The sequence below is a fragment of the Acipenser ruthenus genome, chromosome 1 (assembly GCF_902713425.1).
Source record: "Acipenser ruthenus chromosome 1, fAciRut3.2 maternal haplotype, whole genome shotgun sequence".
Taxonomy (NCBI): domain Eukaryota; kingdom Metazoa; phylum Chordata; class Actinopteri; order Acipenseriformes; family Acipenseridae; genus Acipenser; species Acipenser ruthenus.
In genome coordinates this window covers 100,559,073-100,582,744 of record NC_081189.1, presented here as the reverse complement: position 1 = coordinate 100,582,744, position 23,672 = coordinate 100,559,073, and the positions used below count along the sequence as shown (strand labels likewise).

Below are 23,672 nucleotides of genomic sequence, written 5' to 3'. Positions count from 1 at the left end.
GCAGGATGAAAGAGAGGCCTATAAAACCTTGTAATCGCCTGAAAATCATAAGGGACGTGATAGAGCTGCTTTGCTAAGATTTTTATTATTTCAATAAAGAACGGTCATGGACTACAGCACTCATAATACAGCAAAAAAGATGTAAGCTAACGTTCTTCAAAATTTTCATCCAATAATATCATAAAGTGAGTCAGAGCGACAGGTACACTGCATTAACTTTATTCCTAAAGAAAATCATTAACCACTTCTGTAAAATGTACTGTAATTTAACATCAAAACTCACTTGTAAAGGTATGTACCCATGGGAGAGATTCTGATAGCGAAGTGCACTTTATCGATTGAAAACGAAAACACGACTGCAGCCTTATTCCGCACACCCATCTCTCAGTTCATGGAGCTGACAAAATTAAATCTTAACATTCAAGGGCTAATTGTGAGATCACATTATATTAACCTAATTCAATTCCAACGGGTTACTGTTCATGGCATTTTACTTAAAATGTTTCAATTAGCCATAAAACATCCTGATGACACTGGGATCCTAATGCAGATGTCGCCGTCGCCGTCGCCCCCCCCCCCCCCCCCCCCCCGGCCCTTTCCCTCAGTAAAACACACACACCAATCAGTCATTATTAAGCACTCTTTTGTTATCAGACAGACTGTCTTTGAAGTTTGTCCTTGCCTGTTTAACTCTTTATGAAGTTCTATATGAAGTTCTATAGCTCCATTGTGCACGGGAGATATTATTCATTCCGTCGATAACAAGTACAATGTTACAACTCTGTTCTCTATCTGAACTTTAAGGCATATTTAAATGTTAACCCAGGCATTTGTTTTCAAGGATATTCAAACACCTTGCTCGGCAAAAATGTGTTTGTACTTTGGAGAAGTATATTGAATGGTGGGGGTAGCTGCAGTGTCCAATATGGGTTTGTAAGAGAACCCCAGTACAACAGTCTATCACAGATGCTGTTACATCTCCTCTTTGCAACAATAATAAAAAAAATACATACAAAATTGGCCGATTCAAAACCGAAACAGGTCAGATAAACCAATCCTGACTAACTCCTGGGTTAAATCCCTGCTTTGAAAATGTAATTGTGCCGTTTAGTTTTCACATTTCAAAAGCACTCCTTCGGATGAGGTTAACTGAGTGGGCAAAATTCCTAATCACACAGCCATCAGAATTAGGTTTGCGCATGTTTCAACATCTGAACTCTATGGAGAAAACACATTAGATTTCATAAACAAATAATGTAATTTTCTATTATTACTGCGGCCCCAGGTTTCAGAGGAAATAAATCAAAGTCACTCTTAACAAAATATGTTAGTCTGGCTGACACATTGCCTGGTCACACAGGTGCAACATATGGCAGCAAGAGCTGCTGAATAAACATTAAAGACAATGCATGTCTCTACACAATGCCTGGCCATTTAGCTCAGGAATATCAAACATTTAATTGTCACATTTAGATACAATCTCAAAACAGGAATCAATATTTGTGTGAGACACAGCTTTGAGTGTGTAGAGTACAGATAGTTATGTAACACAAGCTAATCCACTGTGACTTAACTTGGCTAAATCATCGACGTAAGTGTGCCTCATGAACTGCACAGACAGACAGCTGGAATTTTCTTTCCAGGCACAGATCTTAAAAAGGAACACTCACGGTACTCTAACTTTTATAATCGGTGACATCTAAATACAGGCAGCAACTAAACAGATAGACTAGGCTCGGGCAATGAATTAATTGCATCTATTTTTACATTTTTAAATCTTCTGAAGCCGAGTCTTAATGATTATTTAGTTAAGAGTGTATTGTTGAATGACGCACACTCAGAAGCACAGGGTGCACTTCCACTGCTCTGTAATACTCTGTGGTCTTAAATAAAGATCTAACAGGGTGAAGAGAAGTGCAGTGACAGGCTGCATTCCTTTAGCCTAGCTTGGTAGGTACAGATAAGGACAGACATAAGAGGCCCTCACCACCCAGTTTAATGACTACGACTTTGGTGATTTGAGTTGCTGATTTCAGCCAATTTCACCCCAGCTGAGCAATGCCACAACAGGACTTGTCACAAGAGCCTTTCAAGTAAGAATAAAAGGGGAGCTTTTAAAATGCCAGGTTTGTGAGCCAGGGAGGCAATGAACACTGAAATCGCCTGCACAGGAGAGGGGATCGTCCTCAAAGAATTGCCTTCATGCAAATGTGTGTGGTTTTTTTTATTTATTTATTTATTTATTTTTAAAATCTTGTGAGCTATACAAATCTATTTAACTTGTTTCTTAATAGGACTACACTTTAAGTACTGCATGCACTTGCTTGTGTTTAACATATATATATTTTAAAAGCAAACCCTTTTTTAATTGATATTGATTAGCAGTATGACACACCTACTTGCTTATAAAATGTTTTGTTAACCTCTCACAACCCATGACATTACATTGCATTACACAATGCAGTATAAGTATATCAAGCAGACGCAAATTATATTGTAATTTGCTACGTAGTCTGCTTTTAACATCCTTTGTAATAAACACCATCAACAACAACAAAAAAAAAGAATAAGACATCACTCTTCTAGATATGTTAACAGGACAAAGTGATAAGTTATTGTTATGCAGAAGCCAGTGTGCAGGTTGTGGACCCAATATCAGGAATTTATGGTAATTGAAACCACAGATTCTTTGGAAATGCAGTCAATTTGATTCAGTATCAAAAGGTCACTCTATTCAATTTACACTCAATGCTGAGCACAATTTGGAGAAAACACCTGAAAGCAAATGATCTTATCAACGTTCAGAGCTCAGCACTTACCAACTACATAAAAGCTATTTGCTGATTACTAAATAAAAACATTACCTCTTACCTTGACGTTTGGTTTGTATTTGGTACGCTGTTTTAAGTTGGACTTGACATTGTAAAAGGATTAGCCAATATTTTTCATATACTTTATAACTGCATTTTTCAGACTACCACATCCCCCTATTATATTAAACATATAGCCTATTGTATGCTCTAACTCTTCTTTGACTTTGTGTGTACAGTATGTGCCAGCACTTATATGTGCATCATGCCATACAGTATATTAAAGGCAACATGTTCTAAAAACAGAAATTAATCAATGAAATACCCAATAGCTGTATAATTTCCTGAAAAAACAGTATTTATAATTGTCGTATTTAAATTTTTACCATGTGTGCTACAACTCCTTCACATCAGATCAAGGGATTTACATTTCCAAATCAATTGAAAAACTAATGTGATTAATCAATTAATCTTTTAATACACACACAGTGCTAGATATGTATGTATATATAACGATTGATATATACTGTAGGTTCTGGCATACATAAACACTATGTATGTGCTGACAGAAATATGGATAGACATATGAATCATAAAGGTACATAGATAGACACAGTAGGCAGAGAGACAGATACATGTGGGATTTAGTATGACAAGAACTCTAGATGATTAATGGGGCTGCATCCATCTTTGTGGAAATATAAAACATTGGTGCTCCCATCCGAGTGTTCAATAAAGGTCAACAGTGGTGCAGGGTGGAGAATGCATTCCCTTATTGCCAGGTCCTGTAGGAGCATCAACAGTGTTACGCTTGTCCTTCAGGGTCTCTCTTCATACTGCACTACACCCTCTGCTGCTGCTTGAGTGCTTGCCTTGTCCTGCGATCGCTGCCGTCAGCCTCTTCACAAGCAGCCATTGGGGTTGCAAACATTGACAATGGCTCTATGATCTGCATGACAGTTGAGCTAAGACTTATAGGAGACTGTATAGGAGTTCTCTGTAGCAATGCAAGAAATGTATACTTTTTTTAACAACCGTTTCAACGAGAAGTCTTTCTGAATGTTTAAAATGATATACCAACATTGAGTGTTATACAGGGATGGAAGCAATTTAGATATTCATAACCTTTTTTTAAATCAGTGCTTTTTCACACGGATGGTAATATCTCTAATTGTAGCAGGTCATGGCTATGCAATTAGTAAGTAGATTATTTAAGGTAAAACACACACAAGTAATTATGGCATGAATGAAAACAATGCAAACTGTGTTAGAAGTTGGGTAAAGAAGTAGAAAGTGAATATAATAGATGTTGCAACTGTACAATAAATGAAATAAACAAACAGAATGAAAATGTCTGGAGTTTTTCTCCTGTTACTCATAGTTTTAAGGGAAGATTTAAAAACAAAAATAGTTCTGGACGATTTACATCTGTTTAACTAAAACCCAAATCAACATAAAACTATAGTATACCTGCTTTAAAGAAAGCCATCAATGTATTAATGTGCAAAAGAAAGAAGAAAAAAAAAAGAGATACAGACATGCTTCTGCCATTTTTGGTCTGTCATAGGAAGGAAATGATCAGAGAGCTTATTGGCTTTGCTTTTTAGGCCAGGTTAAAAGGATACAGCCCTGAAAAGCTCTTACATCAGATTAACCTTGGGTAAAAATAAGCAGCACCAGAGAATGATCAAAACCACTGCCAAACTCCCGCCACTACACATACCACATTATGACATCTGGCACCAACAGTAGCATTGAAATAATCCAGTCCCGCACAAGTTTAAGAATTAAAACCACAGTTTCCCGTGGTCAACCCAAAACACACCCTTGCTGGACTTTCTGCATAATATGTCGTGTTCTTTAAACAGCATGTAACCTATGAAATATTGAGATGATATTTGACTGTTCATACATGCAATACTGGTCCCGTCTCTAAATCATGTGCTGCTCTAAATTAGGAGCAAGGCGTGACTGCTGTCATGACTGAAATGGATTTACTATTGCTGAGAGACAAGGGGGCAGTAGCATGTGGAAACACTTACTAACACAACCTGTTATGTGTAGCCTCAAAGACAGCGGCACTTCAGCTGACAACAGCTCATATTTAAATCTGCCCACCAGAGTACAGTGTGTCCTCTATGATAGAACTGAAGGCCTTTTATAATTAGCTAGAACATGTGCTATGTAGTATTAGAATGGAGGAGAGCCCCCAGCCTCTCTGTCTGAATGTTAAAAACGTTCCAGCTTTAGTAGATAAGAAGTGACTCTAAGAAGAGTTGGATTGTCCGGCTCATGTCTCAGATAATGTGGGCGTGATTATAAAATACTAAAAGTTGGCACATTCAGAAGTGGGATAGTATTGCACACCTTGGGCAGCATGAAAAGAATGCTACAGGAACCGTGACATGTACCAGTTGCACTTTCTGAAATCGCGTGCCTACCTGTTTATAGTGAAAACAGTTGCTTATGCCCTTGGCTTATACCTAAAGGACTGTTTAAACATGACAGATTTGGCTCTTAGTAAAAAGCCAGTTCCCCTGCAGGATCTGATTTCTCCACATACCATTTTCTTTTTCTTTTTAAATATCTATATATTGCATGGAGGTACAGTGTATGGCCACTTTATCAGTGACTGCTTACAAGCCTTATTACTGTCATTATCTTTTTTTTTTTTTTAAATGATATTGAACATTCTGTATTTATGTGAACCCTAACCATGACAGTCTTTGTAAGATGCATACCTATGATTTCCATGGCTGTAAACACATATAATGTCCCACAGCAGGGGGCAGCATATAAATGCTAGACACCACCTACACCTGATGATACTATTCAAAATGCATCTCATTCAGATAAGAAACTTTGCAGTGTTTATGTCACTATCAATACACAACTGAAATATTTACAATCATCTTTTTTCATAATCGCATACTATGACAAATACCAATCAATCATTCTGAATTGTGTGCTACAGGCAGCATCCATTTAACTGAAGTCTAAATATTCTGGACGCAGAGCAATGAGTAATGGTTCTGTAGTTCTCTCATATCGTGCTCATCGTGAGTAAGAACGTGTACTAAAATAGCAACAGCCACCCTGAGATGCTGCTAAAAAATAATGCAATTGCTGTGTCCTCCAAAAAAAAAAAAAAAAAAGCCTTAAAATATTTATTTTCCCTTAATGACTAGTCTGACAAAATAAATAGTGCCAAGCTCTCACATAAAAAGCTGTTTCATAAACATTAAGTGTTCATTTAGTACTGACAGCCTGCAAACAGCTTTGAGGCTTTCCTTCACAGCCCCAGACTCCTAGGTATGCATACAATGTACTGTACGCTGCCTCATCCAACCACCTCTAGACTCCATTTTAGTGAATAGAGAGGGCTGATAAATCATGCTGAATTGGCACTTAAGGGCATCAGCCATCAAGTCATTGAATCCTGTGCCTTTTTGCTTTCCCTGATCATATCTCTGTCTGAACTGCCTGCCAATGGCTACATTTTTTTTGTGGAGAAAATGAGAAAGTGAAATAAAGGCTGGTGTTAGAGGGCAGTCCAGAAAGCTCCCTGGAACAATGACTTCCTGGAAACGCATTAACACAGTCACAAGACAGGCTAAGAAAACATTGCTGGCTATTTAAAAAGTCAAGCCAAGTCATTTTACGCAAGACCTGGTAATTAATTAATCTATCTGACTGCACATTGAATGAATAACCTGCAGTAGCGACCCAAACTGGCTAATTCTAGAAATGCACTGCAGTGTTTGGATACTTTTGTTGTTTTTTTTTCTTTTAAGAACCAGTCAGTAACTTATCCTCTTATCAGAAAACTATCAATAGTTTATGGTTGATTATTAAAAAGGGACAAGGTTCTGCAAAGCCTTTTTTATGACTGCCTGTACAGTTTATTATTTTCCATTGATACAGTAATGAAATGCAATTTTCACATTCAAAAATCATCATTAGTGCCAGAGCAAGACACCAGCATAAGTTGGGTAGTGGAGTAGTATGAATGTATACAGTAGGTTTAAAGAGTAGTAAAATACAGCAACTTAATTATTGGGGTAAATCCAATAAAGATTTGGAAAACGGATTCCAGATCACACAATACAAGTTCAAGTATAATGGATTCATTCACAGAAAACAATTATTTGGATGCAAATACATATGGTTAAATCAGATAATGATGAGGTCATTGTGTCATATTTATCATAATGCAGATACTCTACAAGCAGTACCAGTACAAGATTTCCCAAAAAGGCTCTTAGATGTTCCTCTGCTCTACCTCTGGAGAGAACACTCTCAAAGGGTCAGATGCTTCTCATTGTGGCCCCACTAAGTAGGCCTAACTACAGTTCCAACATACTTTAGGGTGCAAAAAAAGTGCAAACTGGGTTAGACCACCTGAACTATTCTCACATAAATCCCAAGAACTGGAAACCATTTTCGCCAAACAGAGCTGAATTTAAATTGGAAACCCAGATGAGAGAAAGTAAAAAGAATCCATAGCACACTCTTTATCTGCTGATCCATATTAAAAGTTACATTTCAACATGCTTAAAAAACATTGGAATCCCTTTTCTTCATTTTACTGTAAAATCACGATTGCCTCATTTGAGAGAGGCTTGGTGGTCCAGTGGTTAAAGGGCTTGATACCAGAAGATCCCTGGATCTAATCCCTGCTCAGCCACTGACTAACTGTGTGTGACCCTGAGCAAGTCACTTAACCTCCTTGTGCTCCGTGCTTCGGATGAGACATAAAACCAAGGTCCTATTGTAAGTGACTCTGCAGCAGTTGTTGATACATAGTTCACAATCTCTTAAGTCGCTTTGGATAAAAGCGTCTGCTAAATGACTAAATAATACTACGACTACTACTACTACTACTACTACTACTACTAATAATAATAATAATAATAATAATAATAATAATAATAACAACAACTTGTAGGAACACATGCTCTTACAATATTTAAGAATTACATTACAAAACCACATAAATCAGGCCAAAGATAGAATATTGCCATGTCTGGACTTTTCCACATAGTGGCCCTGAGTTTATGTGGCTACACTGCAAACTAAATTACTTGTCCACTAAATTATCTTGAGAGAAAATATTAAACTAGCAGCTTGGTGGAATTGGTGATTCACTGTGTTTATGGACTTTGCTTCCTAAAAGATGACAAAAGGTGCATAGGTTTAAAGTTTTACTCAAAAGCTTTGAAGATATTTCACAACCTGACCTATCAAAGATATGTTTACTTAATACTGTACTCCACAGTTTGCTTTTTCTGAGAACTTTGCTTCATACAAACCAATTAGTTTTAACATGATAAACCACAGAGACAGTGGCCTGTTACACTGCAGGTTAAAGATCATAATCTTATCGCCATAATATATCTCAGATTGCTAAACTCTTCTCTGGCACTTGGAAGACACAAATACTACAGCCAATATTTAAATATATATTAAAGACTACTGGTGTTTTCTTGTCTCTCTTTAAGGGACGACAGGCTTACCTCAAACAAGTTAGATGATTCATTGCCATATTGATTGGAAATGATTGCTGATTGGTCACTGTACCACTTTAGTCCACCCAGAAAGCTATCTGCATCCAGGTCACTGACGTCTAGTTCAGAAAGGTCGAGCTCTGGGAGGTCTGAGCAGAGAGGCTGGTCTTCACCAACCAGATCGGCACACTGCAGGGACAAATCCAGGTAAAACATGTTTAATTAAATAGCAGAGGAGCTTGAGAATGTAAAAGGAGAAGCAGCACCAGAGAGGCATAAAGTATTTTAAATGAATGTTTCACCACTGGAGAATTTTACAGGCTTCAGTCTTTTTTTTTTTTTTTTTTTAGCAAAACCATAGTTTTTTTTTTTTTTAATTTAGCTGTTGAATGCTTAGTCCAGGGCTTCTCAAACTTGGTCCTGGGGACCCCGTGTCTGCTGGTTTTCATTCAAACTCGGCTCTCAATTACTTAACTAGACCCTGAATTGAACTGATAATTTGCTTAATTAGACCTTTTTACTTGTTTTCAACTCTTAAACAGTTGCTGATTTCAAGTTAGCTATAACATTTTATAAGTAACTTGAACTATGCAACTGTTTAAGAGCTGAAAACAAATTAAAAAGGTCTAATTAAGCAAATTATTAGATAAATTAAGGGTTTATTTAAGTGATTGAGAGCGGAGTTCGAATGAAAAGTCTTTCAATATAGCATGTGATTAAACCATTGTTTAAACTGATCTAAAAACAAAAAACTGCAGATTACTTACAGTAATAATTGACATCTTTCAATCAAGAAGTAAAACTTAAAACGACAACTTTATTAAATATGTGGAAACTATTTTGAACTATATGGGACACCACACTACAAAAGAGTAACTGCATGATGAGGCGGTATGCTCTTAAATATGTTGTTTGTGCCAGCATGAACGGTTTGGTATTTTTATTTGGCTTTCTAGATAATGTCAAATTCAACACTGTTAAACAATATCTTCTGACATTTCAGTGTTCATCGCTTGCATTCATGTACATCTGTCCGACAGCTGCTCCACTGCACTTAGATACAACTCATCAGCTTCATTCGAATGGCAATACTGCAATCCAGACATTCTAAAAACGGTCAGCCTGGCTCTGCATAACGTTTATTGTGCAAGGTAGTCAGACACATTCAACATAAACAAACTTCTGGACCTCTTATTTAATCTGCAAACTATGTTACACACATCTATAAATAGGCTCCTAATCTAAACTGTGATTAAAAGGTACAGCTCCCTATTTGCAGTAGTTTGTGGTTTTGAAACCCTCCAGCTCAGCCTGAAAAATGGTATGTCTGACCTGACGGGTCTATCATTTTAGTAATTTTCTATACAGCACCACTGAATAAGCCCCTTGACCGAGTATCCCTGTTTCCATTCGTGGGCTGTACATTTGACAGTGTTTGGATAAACCTCCATACAGTCTGGTCACAAATCAATAGAAAAACATTTAGGCTAGTGTCTTCATCAAAGCGTGGCTTTGAAATCAGTACTGTATGTTTCCATCAGGAGTAGTCTGAGACCAAACTGGTCTAAACAGGGACTTCGTCAAACCCAATTAAGACTGCGTGCGGACTGGCAGAAATCAGTCCCTCCAACTCACAAGAGCAAGTTACCTAATGAGAGTCCAATGAAAGGCTACTGGAGGCAGTTGTTAAACCTTGAATTGAAGAAAAAAATATATAAATATATGATGGCAGAATGGAGGGCTGTCAATTATTTTCACTATCAAATGTAGACATTGCTGAATGTGAATTAAACAAAATATGACAAGTACAGTACTGGTGATCTTTATCCTTTACATACGGCAGATGGAACCAGTTATAACATGATGAATGGATCAATTTTACAGAAAAGTTTCCAATACATGATGTTGAAAGGTGATATGAGATCCTTCCATGGTCCAGGAGGGAAGTCATGTAGCGAGTTGATCGTTGGCACTAAAGGTTCTGCTTAGAAATTTATAGTGGTGGTAGACAGGTCTTTACAGTGTTGCTGTGCCAGAGCAAGTACAACGAGTACACAAATCCCTAATGGATTGGATGTCAACTGAGGTAATTAGTCAGCCCAAGACAAGTTAGTGTTTCACCTTCCTAGTGCAAGGGAGTCCAGAAGCATTTTTGTAGCAAGGGGTCAATTTATTGCGCCAGGCATGAGTAATTTGTGCTGGCTACACCTTCATATTAATGTCCAACTGGAGAAGGGAAGATAGGAGAAACCAGCGTGGGTATGGAGATACTGGAGTTCAGCCCAGGGCACCCTTGAGACATACGCTTTTCCAAGTGGAAACAAGATTTCACATGTGCCATGCTTGGGTTACACACAATAATATGAATACCCCCACCCTGCAGTTAGTGCTAAAGGTTCAGAGGATATGGTACAATTATTAAGACAGGTGACATTTTCTAACAACATGTAATTTACTGTCACAGGATTACTAAATACATTTCCAAATTCCAATACCGTATTTTCTTCAAATCTCATTCACCTTCTTGGTGCTAAAAAATAATGTATGATGGAAAAAAAAAATGAGACTGCAGCAGCTGCAACCCAGGCTGATATAAAATCCACAAGACTAACCCATGGGATGCTTCAGTACAGGGAGATGATTATAACTTTGGAACTGGGAAGCAATCTACTGATAGCCCTGGCTCCTATTAATTGGACTTCATGATTTATGAACTGACTATGGCCCGTACAGTAAATAAGCAATGAATATAAAACCTGACACCTACAAGGCTATTAACAGATATTATAATGCAGATCTAACACCCAAGGTATATTATAACTTGAAAGTTTTTAAACAGCAGATAATATATTAATTACGATGTTAAAAAAATAATAATAAAAAAAATAAAACAAACATCAGTACTTTGTACTGTAGATCTTATTTAAGAACAACAAACATCACAATAGATAGGATTCCTTGACAGTCAGGTCACGTAGTCTGTGATTAACCAGACAGCCTATTATTTGGACTAGCCAAAAAAAAGGTATGTTACTGTTGCATAAAACAGTTAATACATGTTTTCCACTTAAAGCGTGTGCAAAACCTCAGCCGCACAGCAATGTCTACATGTAAGATCGCAACATTTGATGCAGGTCAACTTTTCTTGTACTTTGCACCACACAGTCTTTAAAAGATAACTCGCGTGTGTTTTATTTACCGTTGATAGTCAGGAAACAGTTATTTTATAAATGCAAGCACAACAAAACAGCTGTATAACCTAGAACATGCAGTAGGCAGAATCTTGCAATCATCAGGGAGCTTGTTCTGTGAGATGTCCCAGGCTGAAGCTGTAGAAATGATGTATTGCAATCTATTTTTAAACTACCAGAAGCTTACACTTCTGCATTACCCACAGTAACGGATGTCTTTGTTTCCCCGTATTATTTATCAAAGCATGCAAACACATTTGATTTAACACGAGCGCAACCGTGAACCGTTTTTTGGATTAAAAACTAATTTCAGCCAATCAACGCTTGCACAGCTAAACAGTAAATGTGAAATACCCAGGTTGCATACAGAAACGCCGCTTAGAACTTATGGAAATGTCTCTATTGCAGATTTTAAAAAAACTGTGCTTGATATTTCATATCAACATTCACATTATAAAAACTATAGAGATCACTATGCTCTCAAGCGACTGTATACCGTTATGTGTTAGCAGTAGCTTAGTGTAGCTTATACATTCCTCTCTGCTTCGTATAATTCTCTCTTGTTTTGTATTAGCTCCATTATATTTCCACAGAAAAGATAAAAAAAGGTTAAATACTACAAAACAAATATCCAGTTAAAATTAAAGTTGCACAGTACTGCTGCCTGATTTTTAAATAAATCTGGCATTTTGCCAAACAGCGTCACTGGAAAGTATTCACATTCGGATACATATCACACAGTTACAGGGTAAATACTGCACATGACTGGAAACATTATCAAAGCCAACCATGTGAATATAGTTTCCAATATTGTAAGACATCACGCAGACACTAGGCTGCAAATGCTTGCCTGAATGGTAAGTGATACATTACAGTTACCGGCGGCAACGTTAGCATGATAGAACGAAGCATCAGAATACTTTCAACTCCCTATAGTAATACATAATTAACACAATGCTTCTTTTTTTTTTTGTTTGTTTCCTTTTTCAATTCTTGCACACACCGTCATATGAAACTAGCACACAGTTAATACATCAATCGCAAATACTCTATTCTAACCCAATCGGTATCTCCATGGTCAATCTTTCCCAAATCTTCAGACCCTCCAAAACCACTTTCCAGATTTGTATTTTATTTTTGAAGCTCACCTCTATTTCACTCCATGCAGAGTCCTGGTTACACCTGTTCCACGCCATCCAGCCAGTGAATGACGGCACACACCAAAAAATCAAGCAAAAAATTCCACACTCTCCGTTAGCTTTCTCACTCAAGGAACTGCCCCCTTATACTGAGAATGAACTGAAGGCACCTGTCTTACAACTGCTTACCATCACATGACAAAGCTATTAAAAGTAGGCAGAGGAGTCACTCCCTCCACCCAACCCCCCTCAGCACGAGTAAGGCCAATGACGTACTGCCATGGAGGCGGGGTTTGGCACACGTTCAGTTGTCTTTTGAACTATTAAATCTTTGAATCCAATGAAGCCTTGTCTGATTAAAGTCTTTTTTATACACCACGCCTCCCCACGCTGGATCTGTCAGCAAGCAGATCAGGAAAATATCGTCGCAAAGTGAGAGCTATTTCACAGTGTAGCAAAATAAACACTGTATCCCACTTGAAATTGTTAAACTCAGCAGATAGCAGTTTTGGAACATAATACAAAAGACATGACATCAACGTATCGACCCTTGTCCTTGTTTTTTTTTTTTTTTTCCCCATTTCTCAATTAAATATCAGCATTCACCATGCACTATACTTAGACAATGTTAGATCAGTAGATTTTATACATATGCATATGCAGATGATTTACGAAGTTGAATCATAAAAGACCGAAACTGAGACATACAATTATTTATTAAATTCAGTACTGGTGTAGTGTTATAAAGTGGTACATGGTCACAATGTACTACACATACTAAAACTTTACCCATGTAATGTTATTAAGTGGTACACTGTCATATTGAAAGTGGTACACTGTGAGATTTTGGTACAGGTGCAATCAATTGTGATGTGATGTGTTTTCCTATTGTCAAAACAGAGGTACATTTACAATAATTATACTTTTTTTTCCCCCCAAACCATTAATTATACATTATTTTTTGCCAACTTAAACTGGAAACAGATATTCAATTTCTCTAAAAAGAAAAAAAAAATTCACGACAAACAAGACAAAATGAGAAGTCCACTGCAAAGTTGCAGAAGTAAAAAAATGTACAAGACCCAATGTATCGCATATGATAAATATTCACATACTATTTTTTAATGGGGGAAAAAATATGATAAATTCAATTTAAAAAGATGAAACAGCATAACATACCAGATTTGAACAGGCACTTCCGTGCTTGCTAAGTACCAGCATCTGATCTGCTCAATACGTGTTATTGGTGAGTTTTGACAAGGCACTAGGCAAGCCTCCTGTCAAACACACTGTAAAAAAGTGTTTGTTACCAAACAAAGGCAAACAGTCACATTTCATTAAACAGCACATATTTGTCTCATTTTATCTTCCAAGACATCATACAATTCACAGCAGAGGCTGCAGCAGGTGACTGCGTTTAAAATGACAACAAGCTTTGGATACAAAACAAGAAGAGAAAAAACAACAACAACGCACCGATGTGGACACTCAAAACATACAGGAATGTGTCTGCACCTCCCTCATTGTATGTGTTGTCTTTTATGGGATGCCATCCGGGTCAAAAACACATTATTTAGTGCATGTTTCAAATATTTAGTACACATTCTAATTTGACTAGTATGTGCTGTAATTCTAATTATTCCACATACTAATTTGGCCAATCAGATCACTGAAAATGAAATGAGAACCAATGAATTTAAAGAAAATAGTACATGTAATTAATTATCCAATTAAAAGTCACCTTACATCTGCCATTCCCCTTCAATTCATGGTGGTATAGGGGCTTGGCATTGGGTAAAGTGTAGTGAAAGATGGATAGACCCGGACCCTCTGAGACGAGCATCAACCAGTGGTTTCAGAGCCTTAGAAATCGCTTTCATTCAGTGGTAACCCCACTGTAACTAATATATAATTTGAAACAAGTGTTGAAAGATCTGACAATTAATCTAATATTAGCTATGGTAACTCCATATTTTAGTGTAAAACTTAAATAAATATAATTAGAAAAAAAAAAAAAGATTGTGTACATTGTTAATACAAACTGAACTGTGTCTCAGTCAACATTGTCTGTCTCAAGAAGTTGGCAGCACTCAGCAAATCCATATTTACACAGTAGAAGAACATCACTCGCTGCCATGATTTGAAATTTTCCTTATTCTTGATTTTTGTAAGTGTATTTCATGGCTGAAATTAAAAAGATGTTATCCCGAAGATGATTGGCTACTCTAATTATGCTTCATGACTGTAAAATGACCAGCCATTGTATAGGTACTACTGTAAAATGACCAGCCCCTACGTAGGTACTACTGTAAAATGACCAGCCCCTATGCAGGTACTACTGTAAAATGACCAGCCATTGTGTAGGTACTACTGTAAAATGACCAGTTAATTAACATTTATTTAGAACACATATTGGGCCAAATCAATACGTGTGCTAAATATGTGAAACGCGTACTAAATAACACGGTTTTGGCCTTCCATAGTCCTTGATATCTTTTCGGCTCGCTTTGACATGTTCTTGGCTACTGATTGATGGAAATCAAGAACTGTGGCAAAGGAATGATTTTGCCCTGAGGGCGGAATAAAACGGCTCACATGAATACCAAAGAGGCAAGTTAACTTACACAACTTACAAAAAAAACAAACAAAAAAAACAGTTGTTTTGAGAAATACAGCCATGGAAATAAGACTCCTGTTGCATAGCAGTTTCACCCATTCCAGGTCTTCTTATGAGCTTGATTAGCCATAGTGTATAGTTAACAAGTTCAGGTGTGTCTCATTAAACTCATAGTAAAACCAGGAATGGATCAAACTGCTACGCAGTGGGAGTCTTACTTCCATCCCTATTAAAAATGAAGGCAATTCTGTCATTTCTTTCAGTTTTTTAACCACACATTCTTCTCTTCTTATTCCAGCAGAACCTTGTTGATGGTCCAGTTTGTTTTCCTTCACCAAAGGTATTTATAGGTGTATTGACACAAACTTCCTCCAACAATATCTGCTTACATCTTATGAAACAGTTATAGAGCATACACTTACATACACCCTTATATATTTCACAATAAAACAGTATGGGGCACTACATCTTTAACATGTCTATAAGTGATGTCCCATATTCAAACCAATTTGATGTTCGTGATCTCAATTTGAAAATGCGAGGTCTGAAATGGCCAAGCATTAAGACCACCCCCAATCTCATGCTGGTGACCTCAGTGCTCTATGTGGTAGATTTAGGTAACTGGAACTACATTTAGAGATAATTGGAAACATTTAAAAGAGATTTTTTCCCCCTGATGCATGTTATACAGCATACAGACTGACTCATTCAAAAGTGGAGGATCTGAGCTTAAACATTTATAAACATTAATATTTGAAATGCATCATGTTCAAGGGAGAGTTCACAGAACATGTCCTGTGGTAAAATTGTTACTTATATATAAACATGCCTGCAACCACAGAGGCAGAAACCATACTACAGTATACTTGCCAGAATTTTACTAATTCACATGATTGTATTATGCTTTACAGCATTTGACTACTGTATGCTTTTACCAAAGTATGCCACAGTAGTAATGTGGTAGTAAAAATAAGCTTCATGTGAAACCAAGTAAAACTAAACTTAGGAGAATGTTACAATAATTGTAGACAAGAAATCCCAAATCTGCCCTGCTACATATTAAATAATATGGGTAGCCATACATTGCACTGGCCATTTTGCAATGTTGCTGTGGGGAAAAAAAAAAACCTTACCGATTTGAAGAATGCTATCATTTAAGAGGTGTGCCCCTGATGAAAATGTTGCATTCTGTCCATGTAATCCAGTTTATGCAATAACACTTGTAGTTGTTCACTGTAGGCCATTATGACCATTTGGGGTTTCTCCCTGCAAGTCTGATTCCCTTGCAGTGCTTCTTTCTTTCTACATCAGAATTCCAAATTGGCCAACTTGCTTTGTACTTCTGTTAAATAACAAAAAGTTAGAAAGCCATGCTATGTTTGCTAACTGGTCTTCCATGACTAATGAACTGTTTACAGTCATTGAATCCTTCATACCCTAATATACAGTGGTGTTAGGTTCAGGTTAGAGGAAACACTCATATAATAGGAACTGATAAGAACACCATATAGATTATTATCAATTACATGATGGGGTTTGTGGGGACTGAGCCTTGAAATTGAAAGTAATGCCTCCCTGGCGGTCAGGCACTTAACAGAGGTGTAGAACACTGTATGAGGTACACTTCAAAATGTCCTCAAACTTAGCACATAACACGCATTGATCTCCTATACATAATTGCAGCTATATCACAGGCAATTCCCTTGCAAAATTACTAAACGCTACAATTGTGCCCTTTACAGCAAATGTATTGGAAAGCAAAGCTGTTTTATGTCATTTATGAATATGCAAATTACGATTAAGTAAATACACATCTTAAAAGCCCACATTCTGAATTACAGCAAAAGTTTAGTAGACATTCACTATTTTATAAATCGTCTATTTTAATTGTGAAGTAGTAAGTAGTTTAGGCGATAACACTACTACTATTACTACTACTATTATTTTGGTTCACTGCATTTGAACATTTAATTTATAGACTTTTTTTTTCTTTGAATTTAGTTAATGGCCAGTCTTTGTTAGCACCCCCTTTTGCTTAGGAGGTGCTAAACCGAATTTTTTCACCGGCTGCCATTGGGCAGCTGGTGCACCAGCTGTTACTGAGTAGCTGGTGTAGTCCACCTATTGGCCATTAAATAGGACAACTACTACTGAACTTATTTTTACGTGAGTTAAGAATATGCTGACAATTTGTGATATGTCTAGAAGAAGAAAAAATGGTGGAAAAGCCTGTGCTAAGGCCAAGTCCCATAGCTGGATTGCAGTTCCCTATTGAGCGTGTCCACAGAAAAGGTAACTAGTACGACTACTGTGATGACTACGACGACTACTACTACTAATATTAATAATAATAATAAATATAATAATAATAATAATAATAATAATAATAATAATAATAATAACAAAACATATTTACCTATTTGTAGTAAATACATTAAGACTATGAAAAGTAGTGACCCTTCTTGAGACCAGAGAGTGAAGGGACTAAAATCATGGTTTATGGTTGAGATCTTTACAGACAAGCTTTTGTTGAGATTAAAATAGATTTTTCACAATGAAAGGAAAAAAACAGCCTATTGTCTTTTACTAAACCATATTAAACCAATGTGGAAGTGCAAATGTGTACAAAAAAACCCAACAACCAGCAAAATGTATGGTCAGTGGTGGCAAAAGTACAACATAAATGTCAGGCGTACAATTAATCAATTAATGGGACCTAATGCTTTTGAGATTAAAAGTTTTTTTTTTTGTTGTTTTTTTTTCACTTTGTGTGAGGCCTCAAGATTCCCTACCAATCAAATTCAGTTGGTCACCAAGCAGCCCAAGACGATTGTAGACATCTGGACACACCGTATCTTGTAGAATTTAGATTAGAAGTATTCAGTAATACAGTGTTCAAACACTATATTTTCAGGAATAAAACACGTAACCAATTCTCTGCTGCAGCGATCCCAGTTAATAACTAGCAATCCCCTAGGTAGGAAACCAGCTGCAGCATTTCAGTAACCTTGGTTAATGAAACATTGGTGAACCCACTGGGTTTAAAAGTTAAAATGAATGAAGCGGAACAGCACCCTGAACTGCATTTTGTTTTACTGTTTCCAATTAAGCACAGTAGCTACACATAAATATCCACACCAAGTTTAAAAAAAAAAAAAAAAAAACACCCCAGGATGCCAATATATAAATAATGCATTAAATAAAAACAAAAATCAAAAGCTTTATTATGCTTTTCTGTCTGTTATATTTTAGAAGGGTATTGTGTTTTTTTTAATACCTTAAATCTGACTATATTACTGATGTGGGCTGTTGAGCAAAATTCACAACTTTGAAGAGATGTTGCAGTCAGTTCCCATTTTTAATAGAACTATTCCCCTGTCAGTGAACCTGATGTCATTCCAACTGCAGGAAGAGTGAAGAAAACAGTGGAGAGCTCCAGTGCCTCACAGCTATCACTGAATAAAGTAGAGATGACAGACAGCCTTACCACCACCATCTCTCTTCTTCAAATAAATCAACTCTTGCATAGACTGTTGAGCAAACCTCAGTGGAACTGAGTCAGCCTTTTATTGGGCCAAAACAAGTCTGCCTGGCTGGCATTATCTATAGCAAAACTCAATGCACTATACAGTTTAGCAATTACTATGATCAGTGTTTTATTTGCAGCTATTCATTTAAGGCTGATTACAAGATTTAATTAAAACTTGGAAATTATTCTTACATTTTCTGTCATTCATTTCTTTATCCCGGGAATTCCTTTGCAATATTAAAGGTGGAAAATCTTCTTTAATTGAACAGCCAAACTCACAAAATTATGAATGAATGATTACGGCATGCAAAATAGTTACAGTTTATTCTGTTACTTTTTTTTTTTTTAATTTTGGTTCCATTATCTTAACATAGTAAAAGAATAAGGATTACTAATATGAATTTGGATATAGAAAGGGGAAGGGAGAATAAAATAATACCAGTCACTGTCTTTTTACTAATAACTACAATGCCAGTTAGCAGTATACTAAAAGCTCATTCTGGTGTGAATTTGCTTCCTGTGCTTTATACAATAGTATTAATCAGAAGCTCGCTCTAGGCTTCACAACACTCACCCTCCTTTTCACTCAATATGACCATCATAATCTCAGTAAATATGGTAATTAGGCTTAATCATCATTGGCTGCAAGCACTTTCCACACTGATTACATTGGTAATGAAGGAAAAATGGCCAAATCAGCTATTTCCTGAAAACATCTGATATAAATGCAGTATATGAAAGTGTGACGTTGATATAATGTGTGAATCTGTGCATGTGTGTGCTATAGTAGTTAAATTTGTGCAGAATTACCCAATAGTTTTATATGAAATTTAACTGGGATATTTCCAAATAATTAAAAAAAAAAAAAAAAAATCAGTAGACAGCGCTTTATTCAACAGTGTTTACCAGAGCATACAAAACAATTAGAGTGCTCCCCCATTATTTCATGATTTGATTATGTTAATTCAAAGTTAGACCACGTTGGCAGAACATTACTGTGACAGGGAGGACCCTATCGCTGGTTCTTGAGCGGATGTGTGCAGCTGGGACAGGTAGGCTCGGCCAGCACTGAGCTAACTGAGAGGTCCGGATTGGCTGGGGGGGCGTGCCCGGGGAGGCTGCGCGCACACAGCTCTGCACTACAGCTCGAGGCGACAGCACCTCCACGCTACACAGAGGGGTGCTTTGTTTACATCAAGGCGGAGAGCGTCCGCCAGGACTGTCAGACCCGGAGTCGTTGGGAAGCCGGGACTTCGGGAGCAACAGCAGTAGGTATTTTTGGGGATGTGGATACCAACCAGTATAGAGAGGGTAGCATAGTGTAGTAGGTTCCTGGAGCGGGACGTCTCTTTTAATGAGGCTAGTGCTTGTCTTGTGTGGCAAACTTTTATTTTGAGCTTTGTTTTGTTTTCTTTATTAAATCTGACGCTAGGGCTACCATTGCTGGTACCTTAGTGACAGCACCTGTGTGTAAATTAAATCTGCGTGCCTGTGCGGCATGTCAACACCCAATGCTCTGTGTCTGACTCATTATTATTCAGTGACGACCCACGCACTTAACAGTTATCATGTACTTTTACTTCAGAAAGACACTTTAATAATTCACAGACTTCAATATTTCATAATATTGTAAGATGTATGTTACAAATTAAAGATGCAGCACTGTTGCCACTTTACTAGAAACCAAGAAACTGGTTAAAATATGACTTGCATTTAGTACAATATCTATGTATCAATAAAGTCTGTTTGTATTTTGATCTTTCTTATCTGCTCAAATAAGTTTTCAATGCACATTTTTGCCTTAGCCATATGGTTTACAATTTTATTTTTCTTGATAAAAAAAGAAGGAAAACATTGCTTCAATGGTGACTGTTGCAGTAAAGAAAACTTTGCAAGGGGGGTGGGCCAAAGCACTGCAGCTGATAACCTAAGATAGCTGTTTTGTAATTTGCTCTATATTCCTTATCGGTGGAATCCAGGCAGTGCACTGTGACAGAAAAGGTGGACCATAATAGCAAAGCAAATAGTTCATAGAGATATCTCAGTTGTTTTTCATCACATCAATTTCATGGTTGCAGTGCCACACACACACACACACACACAGACAGTTACCCTTTCAGTACAGGAATATTGAAGGGTTGGTAAAGGTGAAAACTACTGCTCTGAGATGATTTACCCATCCTGTACTGTAACTACTAAAGCATGCTGAGTTCCAAGTCATACATTCTGAAACCTAACCTTACTATTTCCATACAGTATATAAGACCGTGTAAAACAGCAACCTGGTTGAGGTAGAGAATTATCAGGCTATAATCTGCTAAAGATGCGGCACTGGCCACACTTCTTTACCGATCTGTGAAACAAAATGTGACTATTGGTTGCTTTAAAAATGTTGCTCCAATGACTTATGATAATGACCAATGATATTAATATTTTAATAGATATCAACACATTTGTGAACTTCAAAATACTTTTTCAACACATTTTTAAACCGCAACATTGAATCAATGCAACAAAATCAATGCAACAAAGTGAATCTCAGGCAGCTCCACATAAAGTTACTTCCAGCACCTCCAGTGGGGCCTGTCCACTGCTGCTGTGAAATGTTTTGCTGTGGTATACCGTGAACAAGGAGTTAAATGGTCAGTCACAAGGCTACATTTTAAAAATATTAAATTACCTGTTTGATATCCCATTATTTGTGTGTCTAGTATTGTTTCTATTTAGATTGTTATTCTGCATACCTACTTCCCAGCAAAAACGTCCCTTTCAACCATTTCTGAATGCTTAATTTGTGAAAGGTGGTGGTTTTACAAATTGCCACTAGGGGCATGCAACTGTAATTTCTATTCCTTAGGCATCTGTGGCAAACATGGACTTGTAAATGGAAAATCGGTGTACAAAATAAAAGTTTCAGAAAGGGCAGAAAATAATAATATAGGCAGGAACAACAATACAGAACAATTTGAAACCAATGGATATTAAACAAAAAATAAATTAAATATTCTGAAAATGTATTTGGTCTATATAACTCTTTACTGTAAATCAAAAAACTGTTTGTAAATTGATAATTTATGCATGATAATCCATTTCGATTCTAAATTGAATCCAACACAGAAAATAACTGAACAGACTAAAATATATTGCAAATTCAAAACAAGGTACCTATTTGATTAGGGATGGGAAAGCCCAGGGAAACGGTCAAAACTGAAGTTACTATGCCAATAAACCTGGTACAACTTTCATCAAGGAACTGAACAATACATCAATAACTTATTGTTTTTTTTAACTGGCTTTGAGTTTCTTTTATAATTGATTTTAAAACTCTCATTGTCACTTTCGGGGTGTTTCATGAGTCATTCCCTGCCAGTATTCTGTATATCTTTCTGGCAGTGCCTTGTGATCTATGCATTCTGGTTTTCTCCCATTAGCCATTAGTTTGACTGAAGACTATAGGCCACAGAGCATTCTCATGAAATCCCTTAAAAAAGTTTACCATGGTACATTTGCACAATAATTTAGCAATGTATCATGCTTATGCCAGGCTCAAACCATGCCTTCAAAATGCTCTACCATACTAGGGTACTCTCATATGCTTTTCACTGTGGTAAAGTACTGCATACAGAAGTAAACTCTTACAAATGTGCCTAAACATTAGAATTGCCTTCGGATGACAATTTGCAAGTACTGTACTTATCAGGAATTAATTATCTAGGCCAAAAACCTACTTGTTTAGTTGAGTTCTATGTTCTAATCTGGATTCCAGGTACCTATTTGTTTGGTTGCAAATTTTTAACCAGATTTAGTTTTCATGTCTTAGAGGTACAGTAGGCTGCTTTGCTTGTTTTTCAAATTCTCGTTCTCACTTACAGGTTCGCACATGGCTCAGCATGTCCTTGTTTAGCAGAACTTGTTTTTGTTATTATTTTTTAGCATATCAGGTATACACTAGAATAAGATACCAAGCTTGGTGCAAGTTTTTAACTGCTGTACTTAAGATTGCTGTGATGTACCTATTTTATTGTACATTGAACATTAGAAATTAAACTTAGATGATGAAAAAAAAAAAAAAAATCAGTAAATGTAACTGGGGTCAGATTATTTTTCTGACCTAAAATGATCTGTGCTGAGCTATAATCTCTGTAGAAACAGCCCCAGAGGAACTTGAGACGAGAGAGCTGGTGATATGGGGTATGCAAAACATAAATAATACAAAGATTTTCCAGAGATAATGTCAAAAGGGATTAAGTCCTGCATCTGCACTTCAGAGCTTATGCACTACAATGCATACTGGTGCACATGGAAACTCAAGAAAGAATGTAATAAATATTCTAGAATATCAATTGTTGTTACATTACTAATGTTATGAGCTCTAGCATTGTAATGTATGGTCCTGCACCTTTTTAATTACACCTTTTGTTTATTGAATCCTGCTGTACTCAACATTACTACAGTTATGTTAATGGTAGATGTATTTGACTTAATAGCGTTTTTATTACTCCTAGTTAATGTGTTGTAATTAATGACTGTTTCAGTAATTAGGTTAATTTTTTCCTGCAGTCCAACCAAGGCAAGGCATCACAGCCAATTTTCAAGAACATTTATAAAATGACGTTGGAACTAGATGCTAAATATTGTTTTGTGTTTACTAATACAAATTACAAAGTGCACAAGGCAAAGCTACTTCATTAAACTGAAAACCATTAATTTTTATTACTGGAAATAAAACCAAAAAATAAATAAATGTGATGACACTTTAAAATAATTTATTGTTCACAATGAATTATTGTTGATTAAATGTTTCATATAAATTAGTGTAGATTGTAAATACTTCAGTATGAAATCATGTGTTAGTTAATACATAATTAAACACAACCAG

The 23,672-nt window shown here is 36.6% G+C and overlaps 1 protein-coding gene across 6 annotated transcripts in view; it reads right to left on the bottom strand.

Annotated features, from left to right (window-relative positions):
- The window catches only part of LOC117421442 (peroxisome proliferator-activated receptor gamma coactivator 1-alpha-like), a 276,291-nt gene that overhangs the window by 24,795 nt on the left and 227,824 nt on the right, over positions 1–23,672 (bottom strand). For 4 of the 6 annotated variants that reach the window (XM_059032682.1, XM_059032678.1, XM_059032674.1 and 1 more), the window contains one exon: positions 8,327–8,506. In XM_059032682.1, coding sequence (XP_058888665.1) covers positions 8,327–8,506 — 180 coding nt within the window. Of the gene's footprint in view, positions 1–8,326; positions 8,507–12,656; positions 12,852–23,672 lie in introns of those variants that run through there. The other 2 variants (XM_034035894.3, XM_034035895.3) reach the window with 1 other exon arrangement.